Below are 26801 nucleotides of genomic sequence, written 5' to 3'. Positions count from 1 at the left end.
GGAAAAATAATCTGAGACAGATGTTAGGCATCTAACTTTTCCATATTCTAGAGACAATCATACAATTGAAAGCAATAAAAGTAAAAAAAAAATCCTTTTTATTTCACTGACTAATCCATTACGCTCTTGGATCTGGTACCTATGTTAAAGACAACTTACACCTGTGCTTTTGTTAGTCTTCTCTAAGCTGTTCTAACCTCCAAGATAGAAGTAAAATCTAAAGAATTTTTTCTCCTCTCCAAATTTAGTACTATTGCTTAAATTTAAAATTACGTTGAAATAAAAATACATAACATGTAAGAAAAAAACCTGCTGTCTTCAAATTACCCCTTTTTCTGCTTTCCCATAATTTTCCTTTTTTTGGAATAATAACTGTATTGTTCCAAACAATCAGCTAGGAAAAGTAGAAAGTAGAAATACTACTCAAGATTCTTGTGAACTTTTCTTTCCTAACTTTCATGTTTATCTTTTTTTTTTTTCTTTTTGTGTACTGATACTTAAGTTTTCAGGACATTTTCCAGCAGTTTTGCCAAAGGAAGCAGACTAACTAAGAACGAATACTTGCTTAGCACCAGATAAGGCCATTTTGATTTCTCTTAATCAAAGCTTCAGAAATAGAGTAGGCACTCCCAGCAAACACTTAAGTAAGCTGAACTAACAAAATAAGTATTACATACTACAGTTCAAGATATATTTCCAAGAGGTCACACATTAAATAAGAATGGCATACCTTGTCATCCAGTTGTTTGTATAGTTTGGCAATTTCTTCCTCGCATTTCCTTCTTTCAGCATCAGTGAAATTGCCAGTTACTCCAATTGTGGTAGCTGGTTTATCATTAGTAACAGTAATATCCTTGTCTACTGCAAAAGCTTCTAAGTTGGCCTTCTCCTTGTCAAACTGTTCATCAACTGGAACAGTCTCCCCTTAAAGGAAAAATAACATACTTAATTTTAGTAGTCAGGCATGAAGCATCTTCCAGTTAGCCTTGAGATATATTACATACTCCCAAACAGTAAAGCTCCACAGTTAATGACTGATCAAGTTCACATGACTGAAAAGTAAAAATGTAAAAAAATACCATTAAATCATACAAATTCTCTTGCTTACCCCACAGAACACTATATTTCATCCAGTTACTCTGCCATCAGTTCAAAATCACACAAACTGTACCTTCTTGACTTGAAGGTAGAAAAACCCTTTCTTTTCCCTTTTCCTTGTCAGTCTGTTTTGCTAGGTAACCATACATACTTTTAAAGAATTTGCTCAAGTTACACTTATCTTCACTATGCCTTTTCTTTCTGAGAACATGCTAATAGCACACACTAATCAAGACACTTCTCTCAAACTAAATTCCTTAGCGTCTTATTATGAAACATTTTATGCAGTCTGGAAGGTATGGGTCCTTTCCAACACTCCCATGTCTTGTGTCAATATTCTAGAAGAACTCTACTTAACATTTCAGGTGTGGCCTAATACCATCTCTATAAAAGATTAAAAAAAATTAAAAAAAAAAAACACCACACTCTACTAAACTTATTTAAGCAAGCCCATTTTTCTCAGGTTTACATCAGAATGTGGTGCAGTTGTCTACAAGATTGCAGTATCAATTTCTATAGCTGCCAGACTTCAGAATACATCTGTAAGTATCACCTGTGTTCCTACCTTTCTGAATTTAAGGCTTCATATGACTTGCATTTTGCCAGCCCCTCTAACTGGTAATTATTCAGGAAGAATGAATACACATTCTGTACAGCCAGCAATTTGGGGTTTGAGGTGGGTTTTTTTGCCTATGAACATACTTGAGTTTTAAATGAGGACAAGCATGTGTAATAGTGATCTGAATTAGCAAACCAAACCAGAGTTTAAGTTTCTGCATCTGATTTTTTCTCCCCCCCAAAAAAAGTTTTATAACGTATGCAACTCTCTCTAGCTCTGCTAGTAAACCACATCTGAAGAACCTACTGCCAATATACTTTCAGACACACTTGTCATTTGCCCAGCATTAAACAATGACATATGCCCCTGTAAGAAGTTGTTCCAGCTGCAATATAGTAAAAAGTAAGTTCCAATGTCAACTAAATATTCTATCGCTAATGTCCTCGTTACTGTCTTGCATAGTGCTCTTAGTTACTTTTGGTATCCTGGAGACTTATTCAGTGCCTGTTGTCTTGCCTAAAATTTACAGAAAAAAATCTAATTCCTTCTCACCATTCCGCCATCTGTTGAGTTCATTTTCCAGCCACTGTATGGTGTTACGCAGAGTCTTGTTTTTCTCTTTCTCCTTCTCATACTTTTTCTTCCACTGCTCTGCAGTGAGCTCCACGTTGACACAGACTGTATTCTTAATGGTCTTTGCTCTACATAGAAAAAAAGCAAAAAGCTCTTGAAATGTAATTTTTAAATAAAGGAATTAAAGGCTATTAAATAAAATTTCTACACATCACTGAAAAAAGTGCAAAGATTCCCACCTCTTCCAAAGGTTATTTCTAACCCCTCACAACTTACTAATCTGTCAGTAGGACTGATACTACTGTTAATGGAAAGAGCAACACAAACTTTGGGAAGGCTGAAAAATGAAGCTGGTTAACTTTGAGAAGTTCAGCTCCAAATTTTCATCTAAAATAATTCAAATCAGGACAGCAGTGCACAGCTTTGAACAAAGGGTAGCATCCACCACACCTAGCAAACATTTATCCAGAGGAAAGGATAATACTTTAGAGTGTAAACCATCTAGTTTAAGTAAAAAACAGCTCATTTCAACCAAAAACTCCAGTTACTAGATCTCCATTAACCAAAAACATCTACAAGCTATAAAGTTCAGGTGTCATTGTCTACATTCACTTAGGCAAATCTCATCCAAAGACCTAAGTTTTGGAGATGAGACTACAAGCACTAGTAGTACATCTTTATGAAGGTAACATAACAGTTCTCACTTAGGTGCCATATCTCACTTACCTCAGCAACTTTCTGTGCAGTCTCCTACTGCCATATACTCTCCCTCCCCAACATCAAAACAGGCAAAAAACTTAATGGTAGTTACGTTTTTGCAGAGTCTTATCGGGACTGACTACTAACAAAAGACATGTTTATGCTGAATTAATCTACCAGACCAACTGTGGTGGCTGAGATGGAAGTGTACTCTAACTCTTGAAGAAGTCAAGAGCATGAGGCATTGAGAGTACAGAACTACAGCTGGAAGACACACCCCAGAAGCTTATTCAGGAACTACTCGGAGGAAAGGAAAAGCGCTCCTAGATTCAAAAAGGAGACCAGAAAACCTCCAGTATTTTGGAATGCAGTCATTACCCAACACTCCACTAACTACCCACATTCTGCCACATTTTTTGAGAAGTTCTGAAGTAATCTAGTCTACTTTCCATAAAACTTCTCTGAAAATATGGGTAGAAAACATAAGTGGAAGAGGTATGCTACCACAGATGACCAGATGAACAACGTAAAGCCTGACAGCTTTCATAATGTGCTCCAGCTCTAGTGATTAAATCTAGAGGTCAGGAACTGGAGTATTATGATGAAACATTAATAACAGAGTGGCAAAGAAGAGAGACCCAACAAAACACCTAATCTGAAATGGGTACTTATAAATTCAATTGCAAATGACACAGGAAATTATTAGCTCAAATGTTATTGGAATGCTAGATACAGGAACTAGACCAGAGGATGCAATTCAGCATGCCATCAAAGAAAGGGTAGGAGAGGACAGCCCCTCCTGGGGCAAATAAAGTATTCAACTTAATAGGGGAGAAATACCCTTCTTCCTCCACTTCAGAAAAAAACCCAAACTATTAATTACCCTCCAAGACTATACTAAACCACATTTTGAATCAAACTATATGCTGCCCTCCTGGAAATAAATATCTTCATGATCCTTCCAGTTTAAAGATTTTTATAAGATATATCACAACACTTAGCCATGTATGCATTGAAGAACTACAGAAAGAATGTAAATTTTCTAATTAATTTTGGTTCCGGAATCTTAACAGACTAACTTACTTACTTCTCCTTCTGCATTTATTTCTGAGCACATTAAGAGTAGAATATTAAGTTATTTACTCACCTTTGACCAAATAGAAGAGTAGATTTAGTTTCAGATTCATTGTATGAAGATGGAGAACAGCAAATAACAATAGTGGTTCTGCAATTACCTCCTAGTGAATCTTGAAGGATTCTAGTCATTTTGCTATCACGATATGGAACGTAAGTCTATCAAAAAAATAGTTAATTACAATCAGTCATGGGTTTTGAGACATTATTTAATTTGTTGAAATTGAAATAAGAGCTATGCTTTTGTTAGGTGTAACTTCTTGAGAAAGACATTAAATTCTGCTTTATTTCATAAATTATAAGACTGAACACACACAGAGGGACTTAAATTTAAAGTTGCATGTTTGGTAACTTCTAGAATACAAGAAAATTTTCAGTAGAATGCTTAGGTGCTTCAACATTAAATGTAAATTTATCAGTGTCAACACAGTACAAGAGTAATGGAAATAAGCAATGCATTGATGCAGCTGGATTAGTTTAAAAAGCTCCATGCATACCACTGAAGTCACTAAAGAATTTCTGGTTAGTATCTTGTTCAGAGATCCAAACCTTTAACCTTGAAGCATAAAAATAAAAAAAAGAGAACACTTACACTGCTTTCAGCGAGAGCTGAGATGACATTTCCAAGAGCAGACAAAGACTTGTTGATGTTCTTGGCCTCATCCAGCACAGCACCTTCTGCTCCAGTTTTACTAACCTACATAATATTTCAGTAAATTACTAAATTCATCATCAAGAAACACCTTCCACATTTAGGACTTGAGTAATTTTTGTCTTTATGAGGTATTCATAAGCAAGTTTGATTAGAACACACAAACTCCTGCTCAGACTCTTTCCTTGGTTCACCATCAGTTTTTCATTTAGAACTCTTAAGTGTTTGAAGATGTTTGATATTTTTAAATGGAAGTGAATATTTTCCCTACAAAGCATGTCTTTTCAGAAAAGATACATGTATAGTTAAAAACTTCTGTCAAATGAACAACATCAAAAGATATTTGAGGTGTGTCAAAAAGTTTCAATTCCTTAAAAGTAAAAGGAAATAAGTCTTTATAATTTTTCTAGAGGTCACCCTCAACAAAAAAAACCAAAAACAAAACAAACAAAAAGCACACAAAAAAAAAAACCAAAAAAACCCAAAACACACAAAAACCCACCTCACACCACTACCACCATCATCATCCCCTTCTGGAAAACATAGCAGACAAGAATTTGTGAGAACAGTTTTAAGAGGCTGAATCTGACCTACATGAATGCTCTAGGAACTTCAGTAGATATCATCAAAAATGAAGAAAAATCTATCCTGACATAATTCTTTTCCTCAGCTCTTCTGCCTCAAAGGCTAAATTTGACTTGAAGTTCTACAACCCTTCTGCTATTGTTCTTCTCACCAAGCAATTCTACTTGCTAGCCTTCAAACCAACCCAAGAGAAGGCATCAGAAAACCTCATGTATTTCAAAAAAACAAGTTTGAAAAGAACAGTGAAAGTAAAAAAACTACAAAGAAAGGAGACCTGCAACCCAGCCCTTTAACTTTCTCACTTTAACAAGAATGAAACTGGAAGCATTAAAAAAAGAAAGACAATTCCTAAGAAACAGAGAACAAAGGTTCAGAAACAAAAAAAGGTCATAGAACAATGACATGACAAGAAACGACAGCATAAAAGACTGAAAAAAGCTGGAGGTAGAGATGTGGATAAACTCAGAAGCAAAAATGATTCAAACATTAAAAGCCCAGCTCTCAAAAAGTTAATTACTGTCTACAATAAGTGACATGTAATAAGCAAAATGGTACATATTTCCTTTCCTACTGACACAGGAAAGCAAGCTGTCATTTTAAAAAGCATTTATCAAAATTTCAAATTAAGAAATGGTGCCACTACATGAAAAAATAATCAGATATTCCACATTCATAAAACCCTTTTTGTTCCAGTACTTGGCTAGCCAACACACATGTACACATTTTTACTCTCACAGATGCTGAGACTGGACTCCAGCCTATTTCGCCACCCTATTCCATATTTACAAACCCTTAATGCTGAATTGCAGATCAGTTTAAAGAGATACCATCTAGCAGCCAACCCAGACTAGGACTCAGAAACCACATTTCATGGTAAAAATTAAAACACTTCAGAGATGACAGCTGAACAACCAATATGACATTAATGTAAAATATTTGCTTGTACAGAATAATCAGTTTTTCAGAGCAGAAAAAACCTTGGAATTACCTTTTCACTACCTGCCAAGTCCACAAGATAAAGTTTTCCACTTAGTTTCTGTTCTGTTTGAGTATTCTCTTGTTTTACATTAATAAGAAAAATACTGTGACTTCGGGAGCTGTGTTCATTCATATCTATAATCCAAAATATATAAATTGTCAAATATTTGCACAACCAAACTAACTTAACAAAACAGTATCTTTCCACAGTGAAGTGACAGATGTAAAGCTAATAAAATGTAGAGTAGTCTCTCAACGTCAATAAAACTAATAGTATAATCTAATTGAGTAGCAAAGATCCAGTCTCCCTTGGGCTTCTATTAATACCACATAAGCTCACTGATTAAGATTTGCTAGCCTGTGAACTATGGATTTCACACTTTTATTTTACTCTATGAGAACAGAAAGCACATTTACATTCTCATACTAGAACATGCATGATGTGTTGTGTAAAATGTATCACATTTTAGCCTTTGATGAAAATTTTAACTCATGGTCATGATTTCTCACCCCTTTCTGGTTTAGATACCTACTGCTCACTGACCCCTGCCCCCCACTTTGAAGCATGTAGAGTAAACAAGACTTATTGAATTTTTAGAATTATTTTAATTTGTTAACAAATTTTAAGCTGACTGAAATCTGAACAAGAACATCTTGCCTAGTTCTTTTTAACTGTAAATTCCTCACAGGCCTAAAAGGACCTGCTTTTTCATGCCACAGAAGCACCTCAACACAGAATGCCCTTCTACCCAAATTCCTTCTATTTCTCTTTTACTTAGTCTGGTCCCTACTTCAGAACATTACTACTCAGGAATTAGAAAGTGGAAGTGTAGGACTGAGTCATTCCTTAAAAGGAATATAGTATTTTTGATCCATAACCAAATAAATGAGAAAAATATTTTCTTTTCCTAATTACTGTATATTCTTTCTTCTCCTGAATAAAGAACTAGACACAAGCAGATTGTGAAACTGTCAAACTGGCTCTCACAGATTTCAGACAATCACTTCAGTTGCTAAAAACTAAAGGATTCTTTAGCATGCACCTAATTATTTTTTTGCTTTGGTTTTTCTTTTTAAATGCACTGTTACTTCCTAATCCTGCTTCTTGTGAGAGACCTATGACACAGCTCCTTGCAACTCAGTTGCAAGACACAGGTCAAAAGCTTTCCTGAATTCATATTCTGTCCAGGTTTTCTTAGAATATGCAGCAGAATAACCAAACTGTAGATAAGCAACACTGCTTTACTTATAAATTCATAGGTTAACTGAAACAAATATCACAACCTAGGATTCTGCACTGTTCCTACTGCAAAACTAAGGCTTCCTCTCCAATGATTCTGAGCTCCTCCTTGATCACTTAGCTTCCCCTTTCAATCCAAGTAACAACATCTAACACATAATTGTTTAAAATACTTGCTTCTGAAAAACATGCTGAAACTGCTTATACTAGAACCTTTCAAAAACCTGAATTATTTAACTCACTGTTTTTGTCTTCCCTACTTTTTAAGGCATACCAACAGTAAATTAATAAAGCACTGGGAGAAAAAAGTTAATACCTACTTGTAACTGCTACATGTCGGTTTGATTTTCCTTCATCTATAGTATCCATAACTTCTTCTGGACTACATACAAAACGCTCTGTGCAACCCTTTAAAAAACAAAACAAAACAAAAATCAACACCACACCAAAAAGCCAGAAGTAAATGACACACACTAGAGTAGTGAAAGATGACAACATTTAAGATTGATATTCACCTTTACATAGGGAACTCTATTTTTGTCCTCATGAACAGAAAGATTGGTCTTTGAAACTGTAAGAGAGAAAGTTCTAAAGGTAACATATATATTATTTCTTTGCGAAATGAATGATCTTTGTACAACACGTCTGAATCATAGATATTGCTCAGCAACACTTTAAAAAGACTTAACATACATGAGACAAGTACTACTTCAGCTTTAGTAATATTGTATAGATACGCTTTCTCGTTTTGATGTACTCTTATCATGCATAGGTTTTCAGCATACTGCATATGTATCTTAGTATCATAAGGTTATTGGATTTTTCGTATCTCTTTGCAGAACAATTTCTTGTTTATGTTCAACAGAAATAAAAGGCTTACCATCCAAAAGGTCCCTTATTTTATCCAAATATATTTCAAAATACGACACCTAAAAGTGGGAAGAGGAATAAAGATACAGCATCAGAAAGCAAAAATTCTTCGCTTTTTCATCAGAAGGATCCAGTGTGATCATTATCTCCCCACGTAATACCACATCTAGCTCAAGACCTTAAGGCTGAACTAAAATACACCTTTTAAGAAGTAACTATCCTAATCAAAAGCTTCAAGCACTATCAGCAGTGCCACAGGTTATCAGGATAGCTACCATCAATGTTTAATGGAAACAAGATTAAAGTGTTGACGTAATTCTTCTTTAAGAAGAGTCAGTTACTTCAGGCATAACTGATGTTTAGATTTTCCAAGTTACAGGCATTTGAAACAGATACAGAACATCCATTTAACCACAGACTATTTCCAGTTAATATATATATATATATATATATATATAAAGTAAAAATGGAAAAGGTTACCTTAATATGAAACTCAAGATTCTCATCCATAGAGTAAATATAATTAAAAATATCTTGCACTATTCTTGGAATAATACCCATTCCATCTGGGTCGTGCAGCTTCCCCTTATTAGCAAAAGAGACAACAAACAGAAACATTCATATTGAATCCAACATCAAACAGTATGTATAGACAAAGTTAACAAACAAATAAGTTTTAAAATGCTGACAGGTATGATGCATTTCTTTTATCTATCAAGGGAAGTCTTGACCATCAATTTAGGACCAGCATTTGCAAGGAATAAAAGACAGCCTCAGAAATCTCCCAAACTAATAAAAAGGAAAATATGCTATTAATAATTTCTTATGTTTCTTCTCCTGCTACTGGGGACTGAAAGAGAGACAACTGCCATTCTCAGTCCTGAACAAAAAAAACAATCAACATTTTGGGTATCAAAATGTTGCAATGGATAGAAAATTAAAATTGCAAGATAAAAACAAGTAGACATTTTATTTATAGAAAGATAAGACTATTGTGATGAAAAGAGACGACAGTGACATTAATAGGAAAATTATTTGAATTTTCTTACTTCCATAGTGTGTGTCTTTCCAGACGATGTTTGTCCATAAGCAAATATCGTACCATTGTATCCCTCAAGAACATCTAAAGGGGAAGAGTATTTTCATTAGGGTTCATTTTCTTCTAAAGGAAAGTCAAATTACATAGAACACAATCTGACAGTTCTTAAAATGTTTAGCAAGTGAAATAAGGCAATGCTTGGGAAATCTGTGCTAGAGTTAAGGGGAAGGAAGGTGTTCTTCCCTAGCCCTTTTAACATATTAAGCAATCAGCTGTGTTATAGGAGAAACATCTGTTCCTTCAACCAGAAAAAAACCCAGGAATTCAGAATCATAAGCAAGAAGGAAATTGATGCAACTGCTGGGCTGAACATGTAGTCTCTGATAAATCAGAAGCAGAAATCATACATGAGAACACTAATATTTTGTTTCCAGGAAAATTTGATTGTCAAGTCATGAAGAGAAGGGCTATCCCGGAAGTTTCAAGTATCTTACTCATTGGCTGTAAGCTTGTATTTCAAACTAGAAATTAAACAACTCAAAATTTTAGATTGAGGGGCACTGGTGGGCTGTTCATTTACAAATCATTTATTGCATAATCACATCCTGCAAGCAAACTTTTTTTTTCCAAAAACAAGCATGAGAAAGGGAATTCTTTGCCACCCCATCATACTCATAATCCATTCGTACCACCACTAGAGTGCATTTCTCACACGATGCGGCACATCTTAGAAACACCAAGACTGGATTTTTAGATGGAGGAATGAGGCAGAATTACAGCTCTCAGTTAACTCTGGTTTTTATGGAGCAAATTTCTGATCTAATCCTGATACTTATTTAAATCATGGATTTAAATGACTATTTAAATAATTAAAGGAATGAATAGCCATAGCATGGATTTTCCACACAAACAAGCTCACTTCTCTATCAAAAAAATCCTACATTTAGTCAATCTTCTCTTGTCACTAACAGTTGGTATTTCAGGGTGTTTCTAACAAGGCTTTGTTTAAGTTGTACTGAACATTCAATTACAACTTCTTACTGACCTCCTGAAGAAATTAATCCATTTTATTTTCAGGAAACTATATAATTGCTTACTTCAAAAACTTACTGTGGTAATAACCTCCTTTGTGGCAAGACGTGACTTCCTTTCTGACAACTCCGTTTTGGAGTAACTGTATACCCTGATATACACAGTGGGAACTCATGTTTAAACTTTTGATTGTGATGCTAAAAATCACATTCAAATAGAATCCTCCTTACACTGTTTATTAAGTAAACAAGCTTACAAGAGATATATAGCAGACACATGATTTCAGAAGTTTCCTTTCCTCTTGTATTCCTCCAAGCCAGCTAACATAGGATGTTTTCTCCAATAAATTTGAGGATAACAAAAAAACCCCTCAAACCTATTCACAAGAGTTACTTTGATTAATTTCTGACAATTTGTTTTAAACCATCTTGTGCAGAGAACTACAAAACCAAAACAAAAAACATGACAGGTGAATATATTAAACTGCTGGAACTGAATGAAACAGCAGGTTAAGAAAGGACATAATACATCAGCTGAACTACAGGATGACTTTATACTGACATAATCCATGTTAGCTCTTATTAAATATTCAGAAGGTAAAAAGGAACAACAGAAGGTATTGGTTTTCAGTACTGAAATCCACACAAATAAGAGACATATTCTTATGATTAAAGCTGCTGTTCAACCTTACCTTTGACAATCTTTTTAGCACAGTCATTGTATACTTGCTCCTGTGATGTGTTTGACTGGAATACACGGTCAAATATATATGGCTTGGACTGGAAAAAAAAAACAGAAGAACTGTTAAATAACAGATACTGGAAAAAGAACATGTGTTCATTCATACAGTACATAAGTAGTCTGTTCTGTCTCAGTCCAATCTTTTGGGGTTTTTTAAGCACTTAAAGCCTGTAGTGAGGAAATTAAGCTTCTGTAGTGTTGCCCAAATCTTCACATGCTTACTAAAAGTAAAGCCTTGAATTCAATATATTTGGTTTCAAAGTACAATCTAAACAGTTCTCCAAAACTACTCTGCCACACAACTTCAATTTACTTTATTTACAAGGTAAACCAATGCTGGTACATCTGAAAACCTTTTACTCTCTTCCACTCTGGTAGCAGGTTTGCTCTGGTAAACCCAAACTATTAAACACAGCTTAAACCACATCACAGAGTATCCCTCTTGGTAATATTTGTTACAAACCTCAAACTGAAAAGAAGCATTTGGATCACCCACAAGCAAAAAAACTATTTCCCTGCACATGGTATCTTTAAAACAAAACTCCATAAACAGAATGCAAAGCCAACTTTGGAGGAAGGGAATCTTTCACTAAAGACTCATTTTGAAACACACTATAGGAGGAACCTCTGGCATAGCTTTCAGAAAGCAATGTTGGATTTTGCTTTGGTTTAAAGAACAGATTTTATTACCAGTTCTAAGTGGCTAATAATCCATTAGGATATGAACTATTACACTCATGTGAAGTTCAAATTTTGTTAAGAATCTTCAGAGCTTGGTTTAGTAGGAAGCCAAGCAGATAGGCAAGGACCTAGGTCAGTCACCACTGCTAAAAATCACTGCAATGTGCTCCATTTTGTCTAAATTTAATTCATTATCATCCTTCCCCAAGGATATTCTGGAACTGCCTTCCTGACAATGTAACAAGTATAGCTTCCATCTTTCATCCACCTACCACATTCCCTCCCCTAGTGTGACCTTCCATTTGCCTTTTAATAAAATCTAGCATAACATCAAACAAAACACACACAAGATTCAACGCATATCTACCTGCTGAGAGGGCTTGAATTCAGGTGGATGAGCTCTCTCAGAAAAAAAAATTAAAATGACGGTGTTCACTGTGTAAATATGTTCAAGAAACCACAAGACTCACTCAGTAGGCAGAAACTATCCCCAAGGTGCTCAAGTTTGTCAGAACACTTGTTTCACAGCAGGGAAATCACAAGCCTTCTCAATTACTCACAAGCCTGGTTTTAGGTACAGGAAGATACCTTGTTTAGAAACAACTCTAGTGCACAGCCTACACCAGTCTGCAGCCACCCTGCAATCTACAGGTATTTGCAGCAGGTTCTGAAAAAGCTTTCCTTCTCTAAATTTTTTAACAACATTTAGAAGGGTTTGTTTGGGTTTTTGTTTGGGTGTTTTTAACTCTTCTGCTAAGCAAAGGCTGGCTGAATTGAACTATTCTTCTTTACCCATGTAAAAGAAAAGTTGTTTATTAATCTGCAAGTAATCTGTAGGCACAGAATACTTTTAGACTATACACTCTACAACTGCTATTCAAACACCTCCATAAGAGAACAGAGCAGGATTACAGTCTCTCACATCATTAGGTTGTTATACAAAATGTTAATATAAATAGCACACATGAAGAATGCCACAGACTAGCAAGAACGGAAAACCAAGCTGCAAGAACTACCCTCAGGAAGTAATGCCTTTAATTAATCTTGTTTATTTATACAGTGAAAGCTGCTAGGCACATGATGAATTCCAATTTCCCTCAAGTTAATAACTACTACCAACTTACCCACAAAATTTAATAATGACCAAAAGAATCCTCACTAGCAGTCCTCCTTATACCATTCTTCCTTACCCATCCCTTGTAGGTGAAATGTGGAATATCTGTTTACCTGTTATCCGTATTAGTAGTCCCTAGATGAATCCACAATACAAATTCAAGGCACTCCAACCACATACCTTCCTCCCCTCCAAGGTCAGGGTATATTTATCACACCTATGAAAACCCATGTTGGAGGCACATCCTTGCTCCATCACTACTGCAACAGTATCTAACCAAGTAGGGTTAGCCAAACAGGTTCCAGGATAATTATGTTTTAAGAATACAAGTTACTACCTCCAGTATGGTTTCACATCTTCGACATCTGCAAGAAGTCTTATCAGTTCTCTTTACAGTCTACTTTCTGCTGTAAACAAAGCTAAAACAGTATTACACAGATTACCCTGCCCTAGAAAACCTCCTCATTACCTTTAAGAGATTAATCAAGATAGATTAAAGAATCGGATATTTTTTCTATACCAGATGCCTTTTCTTACTCAAGTAGTAAACAATCAGATATTACGATGGAACTGGAAACCCAGTTCCAAAAGGTCCAAGCAACATTGCCACGTTGCTTAAAACAGTGGAAGTAGCAGTACCACTACCATGCTGCCTTGACATACTTCCTAACTTTTCAGCAAATGTTACTCAACTCATAATAAATTTGTAACACACACAGCCTATAAGCAACACAAAATAAAAAGCAAATACAGTTTCTTACTTCCTTTCTCCAAACCAAGAGAATTCACTCCTTGCCTAACATTTATGCTGTCAGTAATCAAACCACAAGGGAACTTCTGTTCTGGTTATGGTTTGAGCTAAAGGGACACGATCCCACACCAAAACTTTGGAAGCACTCTCATAGCCCTCAGGAAAGTTCATCTGCCAACATGATTTAGTGGTAGTTAAGCTCTATCTTAATAAAGGGTTTAAGTGCTCTGACTAGTTACCAGTTATCTCATACAAAGGGATTCTCATCCTATTTAAATTATACAAGATTTGAAGCATATATCAGAGCTTGTTGTTCAGAAAAGTTAGTTATTCTCAGTAACTCCAATGAGAACTAGACAAAAATCTGTGATCACAACTACACTGAAAACTTAGCCTTAAGTATTTCTGTGATTTTCAAGGTATCTCCATAGAAATAATTTAAAATATATTTCATTTTCTCATTTTAACTTAAAATACCCTACAGAACTGGTTAATCACAGCACTACCACCTTATTTTCTGTGCATTAGTATCTGAAGCAAAATCAGTACTGAAATTTCACTTGAAAATGAGTAGCGTATTTGTCTACCACAACATATCCTGACCCTCTTTACTGTTTTGCTAGCATGGACTGCTAAAGCAATAGTATACTCACCGATGCCTAGCTTATTTTTTTACTGAGATTGAAGTAATATGTAATATGCTTACCTCCCCTTTAAGTTTCATATTTTAATAAAAAGCATTCTTCCCATTACCACAAAATGCATTAAAATAAAAATTCCATACTAACCAATTTCTGGAAAGTATGATGTCAAACACCTGACTCAGTTTTTCCTATTGCTAAGTTAAGGTATTGCTGCTTTGACACACCTAACAAAATCTAATGTTATAAATGAGTGAAAAGGAACTGTTCCAAATTACTATTTTATTTTTAGGATAAGAAAAAAGGATTTTTTTCCTGCCCCAGCTCTATGCATGCAGAATTGCAGATAGTGGATCTTAGCTCTTTCTGACCTATTTTTCTTATTTTTCTGAAAAATAATGCAACTCATGTACAAGTTATTGCAGCAGTTATTGTTGCAGCAGGACTAGATAATATATTTTTAAGAAACTGTGGCTGGAAAATAAATTTCCAGCAGCAGAACAGAATTTGGGAATGAGAGTTTCAGCCAAGGTTGCTTAAGTAAAAGGTTTCTCTGAAAAAGAAAGCACTGCTGATGTAAAAATGGTCACTGCATTTCAAAAATACAGGCAAGTAGCCACCACTCTTTCTTAAAAGCCATGTAAATAAGGAATATACTATGATAATTACTAGAAACACTTGGATAACAGAGTGATACCACCCATTTCTGTAACTGCCTGTAATACCTCACCACTTCAGTCACCTGACTACCATTTTCAGTTTAGGCTTCAGTCAGAAATCCTTGAGTATCACTGTAGTCAGTAATATATCTTATCTTTCGGAGAGCAGATGAGCAAGAGTAGGTGTAGAAATGTTTTTAATAAAGCAACAGTTGCAGTTTTACATTTGAAAAAATAAAGTACATAATTATAGGCTTGCTATTCCTCCCTGTTTCATCTTGCACAAAAGCCAGAAATCCATAAGCATTGCTGTCAATTTTTATATAAAGTACATTTATGATGTTTGACATAGAAGCCATATACTTATAACAAATCACCCTACTATCTGGTTTAACAAAACCCTTAAATACATTTAACAAAATGTATTTAACAGAAATAGCCATTAAAATAAAACATTTAATACATCATTTAAAAGGAAAGAATCCCCCTTTAATTAATAATTTAAAAGCTCTTTCCTACTTAAAAAAGTTTTCATCCCGTGGAAGGACAATACTTTTTCAAAGTCTGCTCTTTAAAACAGATCAACACCATGTGTTACTTTAAATTGCTGTTCTACACTGGCTACAATTAAAGCAAGTATTTTATCTAACACAAATCAAAACAACTCACTTGTCCAGAAAGACAACCATGCCAGTAATTACATAGGAGCTAGAAAGAGAAGGATAGCTAGCTCAGAGATGACAGGAGAGTCAAGGGAGCAGGGTTTGGTCCAGTCACCGATTTCCCTCCCCACCCTCCTCCACAGAGAAATCCAATCTGCAGTCTCTTTTAAGATCTGCTTCTATCTTCTCCCAGTTTTCCCCTCCTACCTACCATTACAGGCAACTCCCAAGTATTACTAAATAAGCCTTCACTGTTACAGCACAGACCCAGGTGCACACAAAAGGTGCATTTCCTTAAGGCAGCTGAGGAAAGCAAGTATTAAAAAAAAGTGGCTCAATTACTGCTCAAGGGGCAGCCATGTAGCAAAAAGGACAGAAATCAAACAGCTGAAAGCAGCCAAAGGTGCGGCTTATGGAGGATGTTTTTTCGAAACTGTTTCATGAGAAGGACTGTTTCTGTTACTATCCTGCCTTGGGTAATCATACAACACACGCAAGAGGTGGCTGGCTACAGCCCCAACTGGAAAGGTTTGTAACTTTGTTAAATAAATGAATAAAAATCACAAGTTAAAGTAATTGTCTCAACAGCTTTAGATCACTTCCTAAGAACATCGGCCCTGTAATATGTCAAACATTACAAAAACAAAATCACAGAATATCAACCCTTTATTAACAGAACCCAAATACTACCACTGCTACCCAATCTAATAATTTTAGGGGCTATTTTTCCCCAAAGTCAAACACAGACAGTCCTGGAACTAGGACCACTGAAAGGATTATTATGTTATGTTTACCAATGCAGAAAACACCACGGTAGAGTTACAACATCAAAATATTAACCCCAAGCAGAAATCCCCACAGGATGCCATAGGAGCATACCATCAGACTATTAGATATTCTATCACTTCAGCCAAATTTACATTTTAGGCACTTTTAAAGCATACTTAGAGTATTTAAACAACACAAGTTTTGTGTTGATGAGAATTACTGAAGGAATATGTGGAAAATTTATCTTTAAAGGTCAGAATGCATCAAGGTTTCTAAACTTAACCATGCATTTTCAACAGAATACATAGCATCACAATGGATGGGTATTCACTAATGAAAGTGAGATTGATTGTTGTAGCTAAATTTTCCTTTTTCCAGGCTTGGTTCCTTACTCTGAGGAGTTTACCTGTACAACCTCAGGAAGAAGAGATGTACCTCAAGATACTAACTTCCCAGTTGAAATAAACCCAGATTACCTCATTTCACAAGCATGCTATCACTCTTGTAGAGCCAGCCTCCTGAAATTCCATATTTTATTTAAAAATTCAGTTGAATATTAAAGAGACTAGAGCAGTAGTTTTTAGTAAGTCTTAATAAAAAACTGTAATATTAAAACACTTAATTCAACTTTGAATAATGCGCAAAAAAGCTATTATGGGTAGCCTCAATAAAATATAAAAAAACAAGATTTGAAGATAGCAATTGACATCTAAACTACTTGCAGCAATACAGCAGCAGCACTGTCTCTATAGAGAAAAGTATTTATATGAACAAATTAAAGCTTAGCAAACATTTAAAAAACAATGGCAGTAAAGTTTGTATGTACAATACCAACCAAGCCATGCAACAATCTACTGTAATTTTACAGCCCAGTTCCACTTTGTAGGTAAATATGATACACTGAACAAAAAGAAACAGATTCTCTTTTCCCCTATAACATCCAGATTGTTTTATTAGAGGCCTCATAGTTTGCAAGGCGACTTCAGTTAAAGTACATTTACAAACACATAATGAGCCGAACGATAGGTTTATTGTGATTTTTCTTTTTTGTTACGTTATGGGGTGAAGACTGGTTTAGAGATCGCAAACACCCAACGAACTGGAGCCTGCACTCCTGTTCTACATTTTCTAGCCCCCCAAAAAAACTCTGTAGACAATTACTTCAGTGGTAGCTCCAAATGCACGCGTTTTCAGCGCGTATTTAGCGGTCACACATCACAGTCACCGAAACCAAGGACAGCCTCGCCGGGGGACAGACTGCAGGACTCGCCCGCTGTTCTTCACCTCGTCATTCACCCGTTTTCCGCAGACACACCGAGCGTGCCCTGTGGCTCGGGCCGGGCGCTGAAACCTCACGCTACGCCCCAAGTCTTGAGCGCTTCGCTGAAGCCTTTGTCAAAGGTTTCCTGACCTTCGACCACCGACGCGTCCCTATAGCCCAGCACTCACTGCTCGGGGACCTCTGCCCCCAGCAGCTCCCTGCTCTTTGCCCGACCATGCCCACCCACATCCAGCCCCGGCCCCCCCTGCCTACCCTCCTCCCCTTCCCCCCCCGCCACCCCCTAACAGGCCACCCCCCTTTCTCCAGGCGTCCCCGCCCGCGGGCGCTCCCGAACGCCTCAGCCCTGCCCTCCCGCCTCACACCGCGCCCATCCCCAAGCTATCTGACCCCGCCGACCCCTGACACCCCCTTCCACACACACACACCCCTCCCCCCCTCCCAGCGCTTCCTCCGCCTTTCCCGTCCGGGGCGGACCCTCACCGCGATAACGACGGTGTCTTCGCCCTGAAACTTAGCGATGTACTTGTCACCACGGGTCACTTCGGACTCGTTGAGGGGCCTGAAGCGACACATCACTTTGATGTTACACTCCGCCGGGTCCGCCATCTTAGGCCAACGCCGCCGCCGGGGCGCTCAGCTCCGCCGTCCCCCGCTTGCTGCCTCGACGCCGCCCGCTCCGGGGGTCTGGCAAACCGCCGCTGCCGGGAATCCTGCGTCCGCCCGAGCAGAAGCGAAAAGGGAAGGGCTCCTTCCTGGCCGCCGCCTCCCGCTCTCACTTCCTCCCCAATATGGCAGCCATGGCGGCGCCTGCACCGGCAATCCCGGCGCTCCCTCGCCGGGCAGAGGCGGTGCCGACGGCCGGGCAGCAGGGTGACGTCACCCTCTGCAGCGCTCAGCCCCGCCCCCTCAGTCGGGCCCCGCTGCGCAGCCGCCGGCGGGAGCGGGCGGGACCGGCCCGGTCCAGCCCGGACCTGGCTCTGATTCTGGCTCTGGTTCTGGGAGAGCCGCACGGCGCAGGCGCAAAGCCGGGGCGGAGGTGGAGAGGACACCCGCGGGCAGGCGCCGGGGCGGGGTGGGGCTGTGCGGGATCGGGGACCCCGCCTGAGGGAAGGGAGGAAGGAGGGGGCTGACCGGGTGTTGGCTCCCGGGTCCCGCCTTCTCCCCGCCAGACCCGGCACGGCCGCCCCGGGGCTTCTTGGCACAGCCTTCCCTTGGCGTGGAGCGGGGAGTGTTTGCGGGGGTGGCCTCGGCCAAGGGGAGTGATCGAGCACGGCTGTAACCTTGGCGGGGCGGGGGCTGCGCTGGCGGCCTTGGTGGTGGTGGGGACACGGCCCTGTCACCATCTGCGCGGCCGCGCAGGGCGGCTGTAGGTACAGCCGAGGTTTGTTTTGTCAGGGCACCTGAGCGCTGGGGTGTGACCGGGTGTGGCGCCGAGGCTTTAAGTTGAGATGGAAACCTCCGGGATTTCTTTTTGGCTTTTTTCCCCTTGCTCTGAGAGCCGAATGACAAAGGAAAAAAAAAAAAAAAAAACCAAAAAGTCAAAACCAAACCTATGAACTTCCATGAAGTTCATAGGTGTCAGGAAACTGTCAGTATTTCCTAAAGCACCCATGAACCATGTTGCCTCATGCATTACAGATCTGGGAAAGAGATAAGTGTTCTGCGGGGGAGCAGGGACGTTACCGCCACTGGCAGAGCCTCTCCCCACCTTTGCTACCAGATTTAAAAAATAATATATACAGCATTGTTTTTTAAAGCTTATTTATTGCCAATTGTTTTTTTAATTATTATTCTGGGAGCTCTAATTGTGGTCAAAAATCATAGACTGAATCTCAACTAAAAACCTCAGGTAAACCTTTCAAATCAGAGATTCTCAGAGAGCCTCACAACTACCTCTTACATCCATATATGAACTTCCAAGTAGGGACAAAGTATAAATTCAGATCATGGCCAGGTTCAGTTTGCTTCCTGACAGAAATTACAATTTATACTGAAAAGTTTTCAAATAGCCTTGAAATTAATAATAATTTAAAAAAATAAAATAGGGAGCCTTCCTCTTAAACTAGGTAGTAGGCCAGGATAACTCAGAATAACAAGGTCTTTTCCTTAAAAGTAAGGGGAAAGTAAGTAAGGAAGGGGAAATATGTTCAAAAGTGGGAGAAGATTTTGAATTTTAACAAGGACCATCTGAAATAAGGCTTCCTCCATTTTGAAGATCCTCCTCAGTTTAGGGATTTCAGTGATGTGTTTCATTGATAGGTACACAAAGTGAGCACTGCTTCAAAACCACTCCTTATGACAGAAAAATTGCCTAATCTAGTTTCATCTACAGCTTATTTTCACACAGTAATACAAAATTATTTTTGTGCCTAGTTTATCTTATGAGGTAAGCTAATTCTTCTAAATTGAGTTCATGTTGTGACAAGGTTTGGGGTTTTTTCTGCTGCTATTAAAAATTCTGCAGGACGATGCTCTCTTATCCAGAGCAGCAACAGTTTCACGTCCCCACCTCTCAGGACATGTGGAAATGGTTGTCTGGTAAAGCTAAGATATATACTGAGTCCTTAGAATGTGTAGTGCTTCTCCCCAACTTCTAGCATATGATATATATAGACAGCCATCTACAATTTTGTTTGTATGTGGTTTCAATTAAAAGGCTTTAAACATCATTGTTATTAGCTTCTATATGTCAGAAATCATATTTTTGTGGATTGCTATTTTAGAAATTATTAATTTGTATCCTGAGTCAGCAGGATATATTAATGGATCTTATTCAGCTGTTTTTGAGATTATTCACATGCTTATGGCTAGAGATGTTCTTGTACAGCTGCTGGATTTGGATCCGTGTGTATTTCCTGTGATAGGAGCTCATTGCTTTTTATGAAAATTGTGTAAATTACTTGCTACTATTTTCAATAATATGCTTTCATACATGAGTATTAGGAAATGTTACAAAAAGCTACAAAATTAACAATTTCATGATTATTAGTCTCAGAAGTATGTGGTTCAGTTTATGGGACCTTTACCTCAGCCTAAGAAACCTGTAGTTCTCATTATCCATTAGCAAAGGGGATGTATCATTAACTGCGTTTGCTGACACACAGTACCCACAGTAAGAACATGTCAGTAAAGGGAGAAGCCTCATACCGATGTGATTCCTTGCTTTGCTTTTCAGGCTTACAAGCAGCGGACACACAAAGACAACACAGACTCCTGAAGGGTAATGACTCATTTTAACTATGTTGCAACAAAAAAATTATCTGTATGTGTGAACTACTTAAAAGAAACGGACCACTTTGAAGCTGTTGGTTCTGTGCAAACTCCTAGGGAGAGCTGAGGGAAGGTCTCTCTCATGCTGGCTGTGGGAGCCCTAAGTAAATGTGCTCTGCTGACCTGAACACGTGCTCTCATCCTCAGTTCAAGATGATTCCGTCATGAAGTTTCTCTTCTCTGATCTGCTGTTCAAAATACTCAGCAACTGTTCTTTCACATGACCTATTTAAAGTCTGAGGAAAAGATGCAGTGTGCTCAAAGAGGGCAGTATGTTATCTCTACTGGTGCTAACACAAATGTCAAAACAGCAGACTTGAGGACTTGTTTAAAGATAGGGTGCTGCTTTCTCAAGAAACACAACAGAGACCAAACATTCTGGTAAATTCCTTGTTTTGTCACAAGTGAGAAAATTTTGTTACAAAATACTCCTTTGCCAGCTGGAAATATATTTATTGTCTTCTGCATTGTTATGTAATGTCTGTAGCATAGCATTTTGTCATTTAGAATAAAATACTGTTTAATCTATTGTAATGAGAAAAGAGATATGTGTCAGCTGGCATATGAAGTGTATCTTTCTGTTTGGGATTTAAGCCTAGTACGGCCATATAAATCCAGTAAATTTATCTGACGAATACATTTGGTAAAGTTTCTCAATAAAGACAAATGTGTTTAATTAAAAGTAATCTACCCAATGAACCTGTTAGTTCATTAACCATGTTTCTTCCCATTTATGATCTGTGCGTAAACCTCTAGGAATTCTTCTATGATTTTCAGCTCCTTAGATCTTCAGTCTTTCACAGCAACAAAATCATGTTAAGCCACAGGAATTGGCAAACCTGAGCCTTACAGTGAAGCTGTAATGATATAACTAATCATCAAATTTTTTCCAGCAAAGCAAAAGTGATCTTGAATTGATATTTTAAAAAATTACATATTTGCATAAATCTTTACAGCAGGTGTTCACGGAGAAGGAAATTAAAGTTGCTTCCTCATCCCCTTTAAAGAATTAAATTCTGAGATTCATCAGTTGACAGTACTTGTTGACTTTCAATGTCAACAGAAGTGCTCATCTCATTTTAATTTGCAATGTGCTGGAAAAATATAGCACATGACTTCTGAGAATTTAAGGTGCATTCCAGGTCAAATTAATTCTGAATTTGCAAGTCAATTTGTAGGACAAAAGATTGATTAATCTGCCAGATATGCTGTACCTCTGTACCTCAAACAACATTCTTTGTTGCTTGTAACACTTTTAGTAAATAAAGGCTATTAGGATGAATTATGAAGTCTGGCATCATTGCCTAATACTGGAAAAGCGTAATTAAAAGTAACAAAATTCTAAGATTCAAACAGTTTATTCAAATACATTTAAGAGTATCTTATCTGTCTTTATCAACAGACTGTGTCTGGTCAACTCACCTTGAAGAACTCAAATACTAAGTAAATTACTGAAATTAGCAGGTTGGAAGATGGAGTTTAGTGGCCTAAGATACTATTGTAGTCCAAATAGATTATCTGAAGCTCTCATTCATTTATGAAGTTATAAAGCTGCTTTTGACTCCAGCAAACAGTGTGATGTGCAATGTATCTCCTGTTCCCATTGAGTATAAGCTTTTATGTGAAGAAGGATGACACAGCCTTTGAGGATGCATCTACTGACACACACTAACTTTTTTTTTGACAAAAATATGACTATTTCTGAAATTTTTATTTTTACTTAGTAACTGGAAATGCATAAAACCCAGACAAGTCTCTGGTTTGTCCCTAATCACCAAGATCATGTTTAGTTATTTTTTAACAGTGTTAAACTGATTAAAAGCAAAATTAAGTTCTGGGAATAATACCATGTTTTAGATACTGATTTCAGCTAATTTGTGCAAATTCACGCAAATATTTTGCCAACTCTCTACCTAAAGCATTGTCTCAGAATATTCTTTGAAGAAGGAACACACTTTTGGACCTCATCTGTATTTTAACCATCAAAAAGAGCTGGCATCTGTTGTCTGAAACACTCCATCATAAATCCCTATTCTCAGTTGCTTTTCATTGTTTATAACCCTTACTAAACTCACCATTGGGCTGTATCTTTGTTTAGTGGGTGCCTGCCTGAAGAAACTTTTTTATAGTTGTGGCAAAAACTGTTCAGCTGTTTTGAAGACTGAGGTTAGCTATGCATTGTTTGCCACTGTTGCTAAAGGAAAACTCTTATAATAATTTCATGTGTGAATTACAGCAGAGAACCTAAGGTTCAAAATTTGCTAGGGATATCAGGTTCTGCTTTTGATTATTAAAAACTACTCAAGACTGAACTCAGGAGAAAAGACATCATATGAATACATTCCTTAGAGTCCTGCTGAAGCTTTTACTAGATAGAGGTTAAACATCCATCTCACCACAGCTTCCATCATGACCAATACACAAATTACTGAACACACAAACTTGCTCCATGTCTAGGCAACAGAGATTTACCAAGCTTTCTTTTTGCATTCTCTCTATCTTTGATCTGGGAATTGGAGCTGAAAGCAATGAGCATTACTTTCACCAAAGGAATCTGGAAAAGTAGCCGGGGTAGAGCAGGTAAACCAGAAGAGAAAAGTTTGGGGACATGAGATTCAGAAAAGTCCATGATTGCTGCAAAAGCACCTTCAGCATTAAGAATGGGACCCTCACTTTCTACTGTCAGCAAACACTTGTGGAACCCTTCAGCAAATCAGGTGAAGCTCACCCAACTCAGATGCAGAGGGACAACACCCTATAGCTACCATGGGATTTGTTAGTGAAAGGGACAGGGACATCTTTGCCCCCACTATGATCAGGAGCAGTCCAAAGTGATGTTTTTTTCCTGAATTTTAATTTATGGGTATCAAAAGAATTAAAAAGCCTCTAAATTGAGCTGTTTAAACACCATCTCTTAATTTCTTTCTTCAAAATCTAAACCTCAAAAGACATTAGTATTTGGGAAGTTGATTTCTTAGGGAAGGACCTAAAAAGCTTGCACAGGCAGAGCTACCATCTCTCCTTCCTTCTTGCTTTTTCATACAGCTAACTGGCCAAGCTTGTCACATGTTGATCAGCCAATGAAAATTAAAGACAGAATCAGTGCAAATTGTATGAGGTTTGCCTCCCACTAATATTGCTCAAAAAATTATACCTGGGTAGATCTTTTTGTTTAGTTCCTGCATCAAAAAACATCAGGATCTGTTGAAGGAAATGGTGTTTTTCACACTCACTGCACACACACACACAGAAAGTGACTGTAATATCCGTATTTATTTTGTGTCATTCTGTTTAGAAAGATGACCATGCTCAGCTTTTTGCTCAGCAAATCTGAAACATGCTTATACTCAAAATCATGTCCTGAAATTTATTGGCAAAAAAAATTTTATTAATCTCTGCTATATAAATTTTGCAGAAGTACTGCCAGAGGAGAGGAATCCAAACCTTTTACTATTTGGCTTATCAAGAGAATTATCATAATTCTGAAATTTATTGTTAGTGACAGCACATGAGTTATAGAGAACAGAGCTGACTGAATTTCAGAGTCCAATTTGAAACTGCTGGGTCAAAAGTGCTTTTTCAAGCTGTATGCTGAAGACATTTCTCTGGCAGTGGTAAACAAACCATTCACAGGAGGTGAGAAGATGGGAGAACTGTGCTTCAAAATCAACCTTTTACATAAAGTTCCTGCTGAGCTCACACAGATTCACCATCCTGACTTCTAATCTTCCCATAAATGTATTTGTGCTTTGCATGCAGAAAAGTTAGAGAGTCTTATTAGCTGTCCAAGTGAGGGGAGTGGTGTGTGTGTGTGTGTTCATGCATGCACAGGTATTCATCACAGTGCAGTTCTGCAGTTCATACCACTTTTTCCATCTCCTCAGTTATATTTTCATCAAACTCATTTACTGTGCTGTCCACAGGATACAATAGAGAGATTTCATCAGCTTTTCAAGATTTCAAGATTTCAAGATATTTAGTAAAAGTCCTTTTTTTTTTTTTTTTAGTCTGGATGCTTGCCACATCTTACAACACAGAGTTACTATGAGAGAAATCAGCAGTTCTTAATGGTTATTCAGAAGCCTTGTTGCTAAAGTGCTGATTTAGCACACTAAGGAGTGGCAGAGTAAAGCAAAGAAAACCAGGTAAGGGATGAGACAGGTATTAATCACTTCCTGGAAACACCTAAAGAACTTTTATTACCCTAAAGAAACTTCCTTCTCATCTGTATTTCATTCATATAGATGGTCAGTTTCAGCTTTTGTACAGCCAGACCCTGTTTGTCCAGCCCTGTAATATATTTGTTGCTTTCCTAATGTTCAGCAGGCTCTTCAAGCAGTTAAAAAAATTACAGCTACTAATATAACATCTTACCCCTTGCTTTAATTATATTATCTTTTCCTTAAATATCTTCACAGCAATGAAGATCATTGATCTTACATTCTATGATTTGTATGACTTTGCTGCAGTTTGTTCATCTGTCCTTGCTTCTGCTCATGATTTTCTTCTCCTCTTTTCTCTGGTAGTGACAACATGATCCTGCTTTTCTCCTTCTCCCAGAGCTAACACAACATTTGAAATATCTAGAATTGCAGAATCATAGAATGTCAACTTGGAATGGACCTCAAGGATCATCTGGTTCAACCCTTCTAATATTCTTGTTTATCTGAGATGTCTCAGCACCCCGTTGAGCTGAGACTTAAAACTTTCCAAAGTGGGGGAATCCACCATTTCCCCTGGGAGATCATTCCAATGTCTGACTGTCCTCAGAGTGAAAAATTTTCCTCTTGTGATCAAATGGAATCTCCCCAGGAGCAACTTGTGCCCATTGCCCCTTGTCTTATCCAGGTGACTCCTTGTAAACAGAGAGTCTCCATCTCCTTTGTAGCCCCCTTTTAAGTACCGGAACATCATAATAAGGTCTCCCCTAAGCCTTCTCTTCTGAAGGCTGAACAGACCCAGTTTTCTCAGTCTCTCCTCACATGGCAGGTGCTCTAGCCCTCTGATCAACCTCGTGGCTCTTCTCTGGACCCTCTCCAGCCTGTCTGCATCCTTTCTGTGCAGCAAGGACCAAAACTGAAGGCAGCACTCGACAGTCTGACAAGCACCAAGTAGAGCAGGAAGAATCACTTCTGTCAAGATGCCTACCAAAATGGTCATAATATGGACCAAGACAAAAAAACAGTGAGAATAATTTATGGAAACCCTTTTATTACTGATATTAAGATGACGAAGACTCGTCTTCAAAGCTATTCATCCTTTTTACCATGGTACTTCTAAGTTCTTCTTCTTCACTATACATCAACAATCTTCTTTTTTTCCTGATTGTTTGGATAATTATAAATCATTACCAAAAATAAAGAGAAAACCAGAATAGTAGAACTGAAACTGCCTTTGAGATTCCTTTGCCTCTTAAATAATTTTATCCTGATTTGTCCATATGATCACGACAGCACCTCTTTCAGAAACAATAGTATCATCATTCCTGGCAAAGAATGCTTCCTTCATTGGTTACAGCTGTGAAGACAGGGTTTGTCATTTGCATGGAATAAGGAAATTAATTACTCAGTTGGTATAGCCTCCACTTTTGGAACCCCAAAAAGCATTAGACTTGCCACCAACCCAAAAGTGAAGGACAGTGAAGTTTTCAGTAAGATTTATGTCCTTTAAAATGGGAAGCAGTGCCCTGCGCAGTAGCTGGAACTTACATAGCATCACATGAGCAAAAGTAGAATTTTCTATATGTCCTTTCTTCTGGCTAAGCATTTAACAG

The 26801-nt window shown here is 37.8% G+C and overlaps 1 protein-coding gene across 2 annotated transcripts in view; it reads right to left on the bottom strand.

Annotated features, from left to right (window-relative positions):
- Positions 1-18781, bottom strand: part of KIF5B (kinesin family member 5B) — a 34227-nt gene extending 15446 nt beyond the window's left edge. The window contains exons 1-12 of one of the 2 annotated variants that reach the window (XM_030444330.1): positions 18239-18781; positions 11151-11238; positions 9438-9511; positions 8869-8973; positions 8399-8447; positions 8034-8089; positions 7839-7926; positions 6289-6413; positions 4656-4760; positions 4077-4222; positions 2210-2358; positions 731-924 (exon numbers count right to left, since the gene is read on the bottom strand). In XM_030444330.1, the coding sequence (XP_030300190.1) occupies positions 731-924; positions 2210-2358; positions 4077-4222; positions 4656-4760; positions 6289-6413; positions 7839-7926; positions 8034-8089; positions 8399-8447; positions 8869-8973; positions 9438-9511; positions 11151-11238; positions 18239-18364 (1305 nt within the window). In that variant the 5' untranslated portion in view covers positions 18365-18781. The remainder of the gene's footprint in view (positions 1-730; positions 925-2209; positions 2359-4076; positions 4223-4655; positions 4761-6288; positions 6414-7838; positions 7927-8033; positions 8090-8398; positions 8448-8868; positions 8974-9437; positions 9512-11150; positions 11239-18238) is intronic. The other variant, XM_030444329.1, reaches the window with a different exon arrangement.
- Positions 18782-26801: the final 8020 nt, after the last annotated feature.

Source organism: Calypte anna, chromosome 2, assembly GCF_003957555.1.
Source record: "Calypte anna isolate BGI_N300 chromosome 2, bCalAnn1_v1.p, whole genome shotgun sequence".
Taxonomy (NCBI): Eukaryota; Metazoa; Chordata; class Aves; order Apodiformes; family Trochilidae; genus Calypte; species Calypte anna.
Note: the sequence above shows the minus strand (reverse complement) of the source record. Positions and strands in the feature narration are given on the sequence as shown.